This window comes from Parasteatoda tepidariorum, chromosome 12, assembly GCF_982258835.1.
Source record: "Parasteatoda tepidariorum strain Cologne lab strain chromosome 12, Ptep-v5.0, whole genome shotgun sequence".
Lineage (NCBI taxonomy): Eukaryota > Metazoa > Arthropoda > Arachnida > Araneae > Theridiidae > Parasteatoda > Parasteatoda tepidariorum.
Genome location: NC_141766.1, coordinates 11,165,397 through 11,180,108, shown reverse-complemented (window position 1 = coordinate 11,180,108; position 14,712 = coordinate 11,165,397). Strand labels below are relative to the sequence as shown.

At 29.3% G+C, this 14,712-nt stretch overlaps 1 protein-coding gene across 3 annotated transcripts in view; it reads right to left on the bottom strand.

Annotated features, from left to right (window-relative positions):
* LOC107443797 (glutamate-gated chloride channel) overlaps positions 1–14,712 on the bottom strand; it is a 91,828-nt gene that overhangs the window by 26,403 nt on the left and 50,713 nt on the right. For all 3 annotated transcript variants that reach the window (XM_087156036.1, XM_087156035.1, XM_087156034.1), the window contains one exon: positions 4,625–4,689. In XM_087156036.1, the coding sequence (XP_087012162.1) occupies positions 4,625–4,689 (65 nt within the window). The remainder of the gene's footprint in view (positions 1–4,624; positions 4,690–14,712) is intronic.

The window sequence follows — 14,712 nt, the reverse complement described above, 5'->3', positions numbered from 1 at the left end:
AGTTTTGACCCTAGTTTTTTCTTAGTGTGATTGTGTCTTGTGATTTTTAAGATGACAATACATTATTTCTCATGGAAAACAATTGGATTTAATAATCATGTCGTGTAATTACGAGAGGAAAGGAAAAACTTTTTAACAAAAACATAGAATCATCGACTCTTCTTAAAGGAGACACTTATGACGTTATGGGCGTTTCTTCTTTTTAAATTTTAAGGTGACTTTTGTGATGAAGAAGTTTCACTGGGTAAAAGTTAGCTGAAATACATAAATATGTTTGAAATCTCTGAACGTGACATATGAAATAATTTGATCAAAATTTGATTTGATTTTTAACGGGGATCAGTCTCATTAGTATGCAGTGTAGTATACTAATAGTATACTAATAATATACTTTTTTCTTTTAGTATACAGTGTAGTACATTAATAGTATATTAATAATATACTAATAGTATATTAATAATATACTAATAGTATACTAATAATATTCTATAGTATACCAATATTATATAGTATAATAATAGTAAACCTATTTGTATACAGTGTAATGTATTAATAGTAATAGTATACTAATAATATACTATAGTATACCAATATTATATAGTATAATAATAGTAAACCTATTTGTATACAGTGTAATGTATTAATAGTAATAGTATACTAATAATGTACTATAGTATAATAATGGTATGCGATTTGTACACAGTGTAGTATATTAATAGTAATAGTGTACTATTAGTGTGCAGTGTAGTATACTAATTAGTATAGTTTAGACTCAAACTTATGTAGGAAACTAACAACATAATCAAGGAGTGAATTATTACTTTAATCAAAAAGTGAATTCAAATGTTTTAATCAAAGAGAGAAATCAAAGAGTGAACAGTATTTTTATGTGAACAGTAATTTACTCATGTAGATATGTGAGTGGAGTGCATCAATTTTCAAGTTTACTTATTTAAACCATATATATGTCTGCTCGTAGAGTTTCAATGCGTACACTGAAAAACAAAAAAGTATGGTCAAAACTATCAAAATGTGGTAAAATTTACCGTGTTTCTGTCACTAATGGAACACCAAAAAAAACGATAATTTTTAAGGAAGCACTTTTGTAATGAATTTGGTAAAATTAACAATAAAATATTGATATATGTGTTAAAATTTGGTAATTGTGGTAAAATTTGTTTTTTTTTTGTCATAATAACCATTTATTCGGTTAAGTTTACCAGCTCGTTTTGTATTTTTCTAAATGTGTAATAATAAGAACTATAATTTTGAAAACCGAAGTTTCTGGTAAACCGTTACCATATGACTAGTTTAGGTGCCTTCTATTTTGCTTTTATTACCAGAATTATGTTTTTTTACTAGAAATACCTTTACTATACACTACGGTAATTTTACAAGAAATTGTTTTTCGGTGTGTTTTAAAATTCTGCAATTTGATCGACTGATTTTTTAGAATGTAAGAAAGCGTTATGTATTCATATATTCGTTGATATATTTCCTGTTAAAAATACTTTGATTTAGAAGTTTATTATAGTATTCTTTTACGACCATAAAATAGTACAATAAAATGAAAGATCAATTTCAAAACGTCCGACTTTTTTAAAACTCTTCGAAATTTAACATGATCTATAATAAAGCTGAAAATCGCTATTTAATCTTTGAACTGCTTTTCAAAGAAAATAAATGCCTGCATTTATACTAGGAATTAAACGCTTGTGAAATATTGATCAAATACAAAATTTAATCCACAAGTTTTGTTCTTTATAAAGATATCAAAATTGTTTTCTTCCAATTAGATGACTTTTTTGAATGGAGCTCTCGTATCATTTTTGTATCAACTTGTTTAGGTTGTCTTCAATAAAATCTAATCAATAACCAAGCATTACGATCATACTTTATCAAAGAGAAACCCTAAAAAACCCTTTCCACCTGAAGAAACTAATTATAGATGATGTACTTTACTCTTTGGTGGTAATTTGGTTGCATTTGAGTATCTAATAAGAAAGCTTGTTCGGACATGTTTATAAGCTCGCTACTAAAGAATGATAGAATGAAAGTATACATCAGATGAAAGTATACTTCTTATTATTGTATCAAAATCGAAGCTGTCTTCTTATCTGGTTAAAAAAAATTTATAGAAGGTTGGATAAATGTACGATGTATAATTTTATTTTAGCTGGAAAAATGAAACTTATTTAAAGAAAACTTTTTATTGGCTTATTGACTTCGATTACTTATTGACTTATTATCAAAATTACTTATTATTAAAATGAAAACTGTCGTTTTCATCTGGTTAAAAAATGTTATGAAAGGTTGAATATATGTTCAATGTATAATTTTATTTCAGCCAGAAAAATGAAACCTATTAAAAATTTTTTTATTGACTTCAATTGCTTATTGAAGCAGAATTTTTATGTTACATATTTTTCATACTTTTTTCATTATTTTGTACTAATCTAGGTCAAAATAAGTGATAAATATTATATTTAGCATTTTAATAATTTATGGTTATGAAATACAGCATGAAACACCAATGTCTTTTCTGTTTTTACAGAAAGATTCAAAAGTAAAATCTGTCAAACACGGCTCAATTCCAAACAATAAGTTTTCAAGTTTGTTCTTATTTGCAGTTATTTAGATCTAATAGAAACAGTTATTCACCATTGAAATTTACGAAATTAATTATTGATAAAATTTTGAATAAGAATGAAAAAATACTTTTAAACTAATTTTTTTTGGATTTTGTATTTCGGTATAAATATAATTACGATAATCTAACAGATTTTTAGTAACTATTAGACCTTTTTTTATAATTAAAAATATCAAAATATGTTTTTGCTTGTAATTAGAGCGTCAGAAAAAATATATATAAAAGGGAAACCGGTGTCCCATCTGCGCTAAAGGGTTAAAAATATGAGAAAAATATTATGTAAAATAATTTCTTATAGTTAACTGAGTTTTATTTTTATCACAAAAATATGTTTTTTTTTTTTTAGAATATGGATAAATAAAACGTAAAGAAAATTTCAATTCAATTGTTTTTTTTCCAACGTTTTGAGGGGTAGCAACATAATATTTTATCAAAAAAATAAACTCTGTTAAATCACAACTGAAAAATTTGAGATGAAAAACGACAAAATATATTTGATTGCTGGAGTAGTTGAAAGGCGATTATGAGTAAAACCTTTAAATTTAAGAGGCAAGCAAACTTGTTTTGATGTTTACATCTTCAGTGATTTGACAGATTTTGATTGCGTTTCTGCTTCTTCCTCACATTATTAATTTACGACCAGTAATGCACTATACTGACTATATTTACTGACTATATTTAACAAGGATTCTGAAAATATATGTTAAGGATGGCCTTTACCAAACACCCTTATGGCAATATAAAATTTTTATATAAGTCATGAAATGTCTTTTTTAAATTGTAATTTTTTATACATTATAGTATTTCTTTTATTTTTGGCCTGTGCAGTGCGCAAAATAAAAACACCCTGCGTAACTTTTGATCTAATAATCTGATATTTACGTTCTAGGAAGCAATCTTGAATGTTCAAGGAAGTGACCTCAAATATGCGAATTAATTAGTGCCGGCGATATTTTCAGTTACGAAATCAGACCCCAAAACTTATTTTCTCTGAATAAACATACTTTTTTTTCGATCAATTTGAATTTCTGATCCCCCGAAATATAGGGGGTACCCACAATTTGTGAAATATAGTCCTAAAAGTTTGATCAGGAGAGCGGTCCAAAGTTTACACCCCCTTTTTTTTGTTGTTAATTTGACTTTTTGCGAATTTCGCCATATCTCGAGAACTTATTAAGTGAACTGAAAAAGTTTTGCATACAATTATAAAATTCGTTTATCCAACGATAAGTCCATGTAAAAAGTAACTTAATGTAAATATTTTTTAAATTATTTTATTTAATAATAGTCGAGAAAGTTTGAATTGTAAGGTATACATTTCTTCTAGAACAGATTAAAGAATGTAATTTTACATGGCAAAATATAAAATTTGAGTGAAATTGGTCAAATAGTTCCTGAGAAATTAAATTTTGTGAAACTTTTTCTTAAAAATTCGACTTCTCTGGAACTATTCGATCGATTTTGTCAAATTTGTATTTTACCTTGTAAAATTATATTCCCTAAAATTATGTAAAAAATTGTATAATTATAATTAAAAATTTTTTTGGCTGTTATTAAATGAAATAATAAAAAAATATAATACTTAATACCGCTCTCCTGATCAAACTATTAGTACCATATTTCCCAAATTGCAGCCACCCCCCTTATTTTTAAGTTCAGAAATCGAAATCCGTTGAAACAAATGTGTGTTTATTCAGAGAAAGTACATTTTTGAGTCTGATTTCGCAGCTTATAATATCGTCTGCTCTAATTATTTAGCATATTTGAGGTCATTCCCTTGAACATTCAAGATTGATTCCAAAAACATGAAGATCCGATCATTAAATCAAAAGTTATTTAGGGTGGTCCATTTATTTTTTTGCGCATTGCACATAGGTATACAAATATTAAATTGAAATTCTATTTCATTAAAGTTCAGATAATTTCTTTTATATAGAAACAATTATAGTATATAAAAAATAAAAGCATTGTTACCAAACTTGACTCATCAGGGGATGATAGAGAATGTAATAGAACATTTACGTGAACTTTAGTGAGAGCTGTAAGAAAGATAAACATGATATTGGATACCTTTCAGCATCTCCACAAATTGAAAGAAAATTGCAAGAAAGTAGTTGCAAAAATGGTGCCGAACTTAAAGTGCTCAACCGAAAAGCTTAGTTAAAATGCAAAAGAATAAAGAAACAAAAAATGAAAATGGAAACGAAATAAAAAAATAAAGCAAGTGCAAAATATATTGATAAAAGAGGAGCCATTTTGCTTTTTTCCGGGGAAAGATGGAATCACTTTTGATGAAACAAAATAAACAGGATTAAAGATTTTAAAGAAACAATGAAAAATTTAATTTCAAATTTAAAACAAATGCAGTTTTTTTTTCATTAATACGATGTACAGCATACTCTCGATATGTCAAAGTTTAGGGGACGGTAAAAAATTTCGGAATAGCGAGTTTTTGAGATGAGTTCAGAACTAAATATGTTCTGAAAAGTAGAAAAATATATTCCACAATATCACTGGAAAAAGTAGAGTCATAACACATAAGAATAACTATTATTAAATACACCGAAGAGCCATTACATTATGACCATCCTCCATTTATAACAATGGGCTCGCCCAGGTTCTCAGGGTTTCTCGCCCAGGAACAATGTTTTCATGGGGCACATTAGGACCCATAATCCTCATAGAACAATCCCTGACGTCGGTAAGCTACTTGAACATAGTTCACCCATTCATGGCAACAGTTTTTCCTGCGGGGGATGGTGTTTGCCAACAGGATAATGCACCATGTCATAAGGGTCGAGTCGTCATTGATTGGTTCGAGGAACATTCCAGTGACTTTCAAGTCATGTCTTGGCCCCCAAATTCACCTGACCTTAATCCAATAGAGCATTTGTGGTCCTAATTGGAAAACCAAATTCGTACTGCCACGCTACCCCCTCGCAATGTGAGGGAATTGCAGGACCAGTTGGTGAGCGCTTGGTATCAGATACCTCAGACTACCTAACAGCACCTTGTGGAATCAATGCCACGGTGGGTGCTAACAGTTTTGAGGGCTAAAGGTGGTGTTACGAGTTATTAGCAGGGTGGTCATAATGTAATGGCTCTTCGGTGTACATATGTAACGATAGTTGACTATAATTCTAAATACAACAGTGATAATTTTATTTTTAAAAGTAAAACAAAAATAATTGTGCATTAAATAAAAAAGAATTGGTTTAACTTACTTTGTGATTTTACCGAAAAAATTCAATTTCTATTTCGAAAAAAAAAAGAAAGGAAAAAAAAAACTCGACAAAGGTTTTAAGAAGACTCTTCGACATAGGAATTCAAATTAACATTAGGTGGATATATAGGGGAAAAATATTTTTTGACGTAATCGATCTATCGAGAGTGTACTATACTTATGTTAAAACGAAGTACGATTTATTAGTATAGGATTACTACAATTGTGTTTCCCGGTAAAGCTTAGTTAACCATTTAAAGCAGAGTTTTTTATTAAATATATTTTTCATACTTTTTTCATTATTTTACGTTCATTTTGGTCATAATGAATGTAAAATATTATATTTTGCATTTGAATTATTTATGGTTATGAAATACATCATTAAAAACCGGTTACTTTTTTTAGCGTTAAAATAAATATCTTCCAAACGCTGTTCTCATCCTAACAATTTTTGAAACTTGCAATTATTTACATCTAAGAGAAACAATTGTTCATCATTAAAAGTTCGACCAATAATTGATAAAATTTTGAATATGATTGAAAAAAAAAGTTTTTTCAGGCTGCTTTTTTAAATTTTTCGAAAATCAGAATTTTTTAGCAACTATTAAACTGTTCTTTATAATTAAAAATAGCGAAATATATTTTTGCTTGTAATTAGAGCATCAGAAAAAAAAATATGCAAAAGGGACAAAAGAATAAAGGGACTTTAAAATACAAAAGAATAAAGAAATCCCACCATTATAAGGTGTTCCGCAATTAATCTCTTATGATTTTTTGACAATATACTGTTCTTGATACAAAAATATTGAAATCACGAATTGTGGTACGATCGGTTGTAGCCCAGATTTCAGCTCTGCTTGAGATCATGGTTTCAAATATTTGGCATTTATTTCGATCAGTCAAGAATTTGGCATTTATTTGAGTTGTCAAAGATTTGGCATTGATTTGAATTGAGGATTTGGCTTTATTTGAAGGGATAGCTTGCAAATCTATTGTGATATGATCGGTTGTAGCCCGGATCTCATCTCTGCTTGCGATCATAGTTTCAAGTATTTGGCATTTATTTCGATTAGTTAAAGATTTGACATTTATTTTGATCTGTCAAAGATTTGGCATTGATTTGAATTAAGGATTTGGCTTTATTTGAAGGGATAGCTTGCAAATCTATTGTGATATGATCGGTTACAGCCCAGATTTCAGCTCTGCTTGAGATCATGGTTTCAAATATTTGGCATTTATTTCGATCAGTCAAGAATTTGGCATTTATTTGATCTGTCAAAAATTTGGCGTTGATTTGAATTAAGGATTTGGCTTTATTTGAAGGGATAGCTTGCAAATCTATAATAGTGACTGACTTCAACGTACGATCAAAAAAATCAAGTTACATCCCTGACTGAAAGGGTCTGTTCTTTGCCATGGCTCGAAAAGTTGTGCTGAATTCGTTGATCTAATTTTAAACATACGAAAAAATCGCTATGAAGCATTTTATTTGGCTGATGTTTCTTATATGCGCCGAAGTTAAATGGAATTATTTAACTGTTCATTAAAAACATTTATAAAATTTCAATTAGTAATAATTACATACACTGTTAAAAATTCCGTATCGAATTACGGTAGAAAGAACCAGCACTCAATGTGCTGGTACTTTTCCCGTAATTTGATCTGGAATTTCTTACAGTGTAAGGGGAATTGTGATTTGATTTTATCACATACTCCCATATAAAGAATGTAGGACAAGGGCACTTCTGAATCAAGTTTCGACTCTACTTCCACTATTTTATAGACTTTTTGTGTTTAAATGATCCACATTTTCTACATACCAATACAAGAGAGGTTGGCCTAAACTTAGGTAGTTGAACTATCTTAATAGTGATCTAAATACATTAAAAATAGCTAGATGGAAAGAGAAGGACGAAGAGTGGGTAGTGAGGAATCAAATTCCAACGAAGGCTATTGCCCATTTTGGGCTGTTGTGCCACTGAAGAGGAGGAGTAACAATCAAGACATAAGTTCAAGTTATGAACAAAGAAAAGCGGTTATAAAATCCTAGGAATAAAAAATCGTAAGAATTCAAAAAAAAAAAAAAAAAAAAAAAAAAAAAAAAAGCACCTTTAAGCGACTAATCTTCAAAAATACACAAAAATATTTATATTCGGATTTACAAATTGAAACTGGATAAATAGATATGATTGGAAATTGTAAGGTGATTGCAAGGCTAAAAGAAAATTAGAAGGTTTTTTATTAATCGAGAATAAAATCATGTACGCACGTTTGCTACAAAGATATTTCAAGCATCAATATATAACTATAGATTATTATTTATTTATTTTGATAAATATAGTAATTAATTTCATGCGTCAGGTTTTGAACATATAACGGACTAGGTTGTCCAGGATTTTGATCCATGTTTAGCTTTCTATCATGAACATGGATATAGTGTTAACAAAATCCAATGTTACTACTACACTCACACTAATGAGTGATCAAAACTTATTGTTTTGATATTAAAGTTTTTCGTATTTGAAGCAGAAAAAAAATAAATACCTATTAAATAAATCGGTACCTATTAAATTAAATCTGTATCCATGTTTGCAAATTTTATCTGTTTACGGAAAAACTGTGGGACAAACTTTTTGTTGCATTTATATAAATACTTGATCTTGCCTAATTCGGGTATGGGGATTTCAAATTTGAAATTAGTTTTGCTTTCAAAGCTGCAAATTTTTTAAAATGACATTTTGAGTAATTTGTTTGCCAAAATGTACAAGTTTAAAACCGTTGTATATAACAGGAGGCCACGTAAACGTTACGAAAAATTTTTGTGAGTTGGGCACACCATCAGAATTAAAATTTCATAGGGAACCATACCTGGAAATGTAGTCGTATGTTTCTAGGATAGCTTTCCTATTATGACTGGCTCAGAAGCACACGAAGAAACATTTCATGAATGGGGAAACACACTTAGTGGCGTATGACGACGTTTCCGGACAATTCTTAATTAAATGCATTCTTAATCCTGATTATGTGTCCTAACTTCCCTAAAAAGTGTTGTAACATTTACGTGACTCTGTTATATATAACGTTTTTAAACTAGTACATAATTACAAAAAATAGATTAAATATTTTATTTAAAAAATTTATTTGGAGAGAGAAACAGATTGCAGATTTCATATCAGTGGCGTGAAAAGGTAAAATAGTAAATTTTTGTTCCGGACCAAAATTTTCTATAGGAAAGTAAGCTACGAAATGTTTAAATTTTAAAAAAACTTTCTAGAGTATCATGTTAAATTTTTTAATCCATCACAAATGAAAAATTTTTTTTCGAAACTTAAATCCCTAGTTTATTTCATTTAGTACAGTTTAGGAAAAAAAATTAAATTATAGATTTCTTAGAGCTATATAATTTAATATTTAATTTAAAGTTATAAACTTTTAATGTATTCATCATCGTTTAATTATTATCCTTAAAAAAACTTCAGATTTTTGATGTTTTTAAGGTGATAAAACACTTAAAAATTTATTCTTTTTAAGAACTTAGGCTGCACTTAATCAAATATCTACTTCCGTATATGAGGAATGAAAAGAATGAAATCGAACAAAAGAAGGAACAGACACTGAACAACTCAACTTCCTTTGTGTGAAAGGTGTTAAGTATGCATTTTCTCTAAGTAGTAGAACGCCCTGAATTTTTTGATTTTTTTTTCCTTTAAAAAAATTGCTTTAAAGGAGTTTTCCTGTTTTACTAATCAATAAAGCAACGTATGAAAATAAGGATTTTTTATTGTATAAAAAGAGAATATTCTTTCTTTTTTTATTTGATGAATGTCTGACAGCATAACTTTTCGATTTAAAGTTTTTATATTTTTGACTTCCTTTTCCTTAAAGCAGAAACATTCCTTTTTTGCAATATTTTTTTTAAAATTTAATTCCTTAAAGCACGGTTGCATACAAAGCAAATTACAACTTACTTTTAATGAGTTTTTTTAAAATTAACAGTAGCTTTGTTATCCATCTGATTTAGAGTTTAGTTTTTATATTTATAAATTCACCCCTTTTGCAAAACTGGTATTTTAATATTTTCACGTATTTTAAAATTTTACACTTTAAAGCGCAGTTGCTTACGAATCAAATTGCATCTTACTATTTCTAATTTTTTCGATTGTAAATCCTTTGCATCGTTCTAAATTTTTCTACTAATGAAATTTATAATGAAACTTAAACTTTTAAGCTAATTAAATTAGAAGCTACCGATTCTTTATTTTTTCTTGAATTTTACTACGAAATGCATGGTATAAAGTAATTTCTTTCTTTTTCAATTTGATGAGTGTTTGATAGTTTTCTGATATAGAGTTTTTATTCTTATAACTTCGCTTTTTATTAAACAAGTAAGTTAATTTCGTTCATATTAAATTCTTTTATAAGTTTAATATTTTAAACAACAGTTGCATGTAAAGCAAATTGCAACTTATTATTTCTGAGTCTCTCTGTTGTAAATCCATTGTATAGTTTTAAATTTATTCTTACAAGTTTGACCTATGACAACACCAAACCTTAGAAATTTGTTAAATTAGATGATAACTTAACCATTTAAACTAGTTATTTTTTCCTGAAATTTGTTATAAAATGGTATATTTTGACACCTTTTCATTGTAATGTTTATGTATTCAAGTTAATTAGTAAAACAAGTAAAGAAATAGAGCTGGATGATGAATGATATCACATTTTTGTTATACAAAGCAGATATTTTATTTTAGGCCTTTCGTGTTTTTAATTGTAAAGTATATTTCAAACTATCAGTCGAAATTCGTGATTAATTTGTGCAAAAGTTTTTTACTTACTTTTTGTTCCAAAATCCAAGGCATTTTTAATCAAAGTTAAATGGAAAAGTTGTCAATAATTTTAATTGTTTGATTATTCTGTCTCAACTTATGAGAAAATCTTTTTTGACATTGTTATAAAAGATATCTTTTTTGTAAACGTAAAATTGTTTTCACACAGTCAAATTACTTACAATGTTATGAAATTTTCTTTTTATCCACAAATAATATTTTCTTATACAATTAATATTAAATGTAAAATACTTTTGTGTTATGGCGCATTGTCAAGAAAAAAAACATGAAGCCTTTTGCTCGAATGGAAAATAGAACACAATTCAGATAGAACACTGATAAGTATTAAAACGAAAGTATTATGTAAAAAGACATTAAATAAAAATTGTACAAAGTAATTCAACTTATTTCCGTTGTTTCACAAGGGAATATTTAATCGATACTCTTTTTCGTATGCAAATAAATAACAGTTATTACTTTTCTACGGGATAATTAACTTAAGATCCTTTATTAAATTCTGCATTTTAGTATTCTATGGTAGTTTTGACTATTGATTTTTGAATTAAATTACTAGTTACTCAGTAATTTATATTCAGATGTTTTACCGAAAAACCTTTCAAAAGACTTTTGATAAAAATATCACATACAACAAATGGTATTTTGTGATAGCCATTATGTTTAAGAACAGTTTTTATTCTACAATAAGCTCGAAATAAAGAAAACGTGACTAAGTGATCTCTTCATATTATTCATTTTCTCTAGTTTCTGCTGATTTGAAAACTTTTTTATAAATAATAATAATGCTTATGTCAAAGCATTACAGAAAATCGAAATGAACTACACTGTAAAAGTACCGGCCCTTTGGATGCCTCATCCGTAAAATCTAACCTACCATGAAATAACATACCGTAATTTTTACAGTAATAATTATTTAGTTTAAGTGATTCAGCGATTTTAAGGTAATTATTAGTGTAAGAATTATGGTAAATCAGATTTCTGTTCCGCAACATGTTCTGGCAAAAATGGGTTTTACGGTAAAAAGTACCAGCATCCTGAGTGTCGGTACTTTTTACCATAATTTGATCCGGAAATTTTTTAAGTGTAGATCAAAAATAGTACTTTGAGGATCAAAATAAAATAATATACACTCTATAACAAAAAAATCGACGCACCAAGAACGCACTAAGACGCGCAAAATCGACGCTCGATCAGGCAGGAATGATGCCGACTTGGGACGTGTAGTCTTTAGCGACGAATCCCGCTTCCAACTGTGTCCTGACGATCATCGAAGACGTGTTTGGAGACGCTCAGGGCAGAGTAGGGATCCTGCCTTCACTATTGCAAGCCACACCGGCCCTCAACAAGGCATTATGGTCTGGGGTGCCATTTCCTTTGACAGCCGGACCCCTTTGGTCGTCATTAGAGGTACACTTACTGCACAGCGGTACGTCGACGACATCCTAAGACCTGTTTTGCTACCGTTCCTTTTGCAGTGCCCTGGACTGGTTTTTCAGCAGGACAATGCCAGACTACTTACGACACGTGTTGCTATGAACTGTCTGCAAGCTTGTCAAACTCTTCCTTGGCCTGGCAGATCATCAGATCTCTCTCCCATCGAGCATGTCTGGGATATGATGGGAACGCGATTGCATCTGGCACGGAATGTTGATGACCTCGTTCGACAATTGGATCGAATTTGGCAGGAAATACCGCAAGATACCATCTGGGAGCTTTATCGGTCTATGCCACGCCGTGTGGCAGCTTGTATCCAGGCTAGAGGCGGGTCAACACCTTATTGAACTTGTTACTGTAACTCTGTAATAAATTATTCAATTGTTCTGAAATTTCAATCATTTACTATTCTGTACATTGCTCTTCCTATCCACCAATTTTCGTTTCAATCGGACATTTCCTTCTTGGTGCGTCGATTTTTCGTTATAGAGTGTATATATATATATATATATATATATATATATATATATATATATATATATATATATATATATATATATATATATATATATATATATATATATATATATATATATATATATATATATATATATATATATATATATATATATGTGGAGTTTGGAGCTGTTGTTATAGTATTATAGTGTAATAACTGCGAACATTACGTCATTCACCATCTTGTAATATTAAAAGAAGTTGCATCATCCTCTTGACATTGAAAGGCGCCAGTCAGACCAGAAGGGGAAGTCCCGAAGGGAAACTCCCGAATTTATAATTAACTCTTACTTTATACCATAGAACAATCTAATTCTTAGTCACATGCATTCCGGAGACCACTGCGAGAAGGCAGCTCTCACGAGACATGTCAATAACGTTTACTGTTATATCCTTCCATCCTTTCATTTCTATTAAATTGTTATGTTGTTATATTATCGTCATTATTTACTCCTATGCTGCACTATCTCCCACACACACACACATATATATATATATATATATATTTAACCAACCTTTGATGATTGTAAATTGCCTTTTTTATAACTAAATTTTTTTTCTTTATTTTTTGTTCATTTTGTTCCTTATTTTTTAAAGAAATATTTCTTTGTAATTCAAATGAGAACCAAGAACTGAATTTAAACAATATAGTCTTCTAATGGCACTATATCTGAAAGCTTTCGTTGCTGCTTTTTGTGATATGTTACCAGTTTTGGCATCACTGTGAACTGATCGCAATACACGGTTCCCAGTAGATCACTGAAGAAAAGCATCACCGGTTGCGATCAGTGTGTGGGTGGGTATCCATTTTGATCAAATTGCGAAGGGACCGAGGGTGTATGGATTCGGTTCTAGTTAAACTGTTCTACCGTAAAGTACTCAACTTCGTGCGCCGTTCATAGAGCTATGAAAGTGAGGGAGTCATTTCATCTGCAAAGAATCAAAATTGCGATGGCATGACTTCAAATCATCCTCAGGAATGTTTTCCAGATCATTACCAATAGCCCATTCTGCAGCTCTAGTGCGACGTTAACAAAATATTATTACTGATACAGTTAAAAATTTTGATGCAGTTTTGAAACATTATTCCATAGAGAGAAAATTATGCTCCTGTAGTTGCTCTAAAATGTTGAAATTACCTTAGTTTTGAACTTAAATGTCGTTATAGCATTGCTTAAGAATTAAATCACTTCGCCACATTTTTTTTATTCATTTAAAAGCAGTTACTTTTTTATTCAACGCAAAAAAAGATGAAAATCGTCTGTCAAAAGCATACGTTACAGTATAATATCCAACAGATAAATGAAATTCGTGTGCCTAATTTTAGGGAGACCAAAATGGATATACCATAGGCTAATTAAGAATTCTGGCTCTTTGCAAACAAACGATTTTAATTTAGCAGGATAATTGGAAAAACTTGCAGTAAAACCACCTTAGACTTTTTAAGCTCATTGCAGTGAGTTCAGATACTTTTAGCATACTAAGGATATTTATCATGAATTGCTCAATTCGTCTGATCCACTATACTTTTATACTTCAGACATCAGCATAATTTAAGGCTTATTACTATTTTTATAAAAAGTAATTATGTGTGAAAACTGTTATTTACATAAAATTTTTTGTTTGAAGTATTATATTATTGTACGCAGTAGATTTGTAAAAATCAAGGAGTGATTGTTCATGATGTAGAAATACATTAATGTTTTTTTTTTAAAAAACTATTATTTTTCTTAAAAATTATTTTCCACATTAACTACATCCTTTTATCGGTTGATTTCAAGCATTATTTACTAAAAATAAAAATTCATGCATTTAAGAGTTAAATATTTCTGAATCCTTGGGTTTGAAAGTTTTATCATTGTATATAGTTTTAGTCAAAGTTGGGAATATTTATTTGATTTTAAGACTATAATCAAATATAATAAACTGTCATATAAATAAAAATGCAAGAGAAATTTATTTTTGTCCCTAAATGCACCAAATATAACTTATTTTTAAAAGAAACTCCGAAAGCGCTATAATTAGAAGCTGGCGAATTGTAG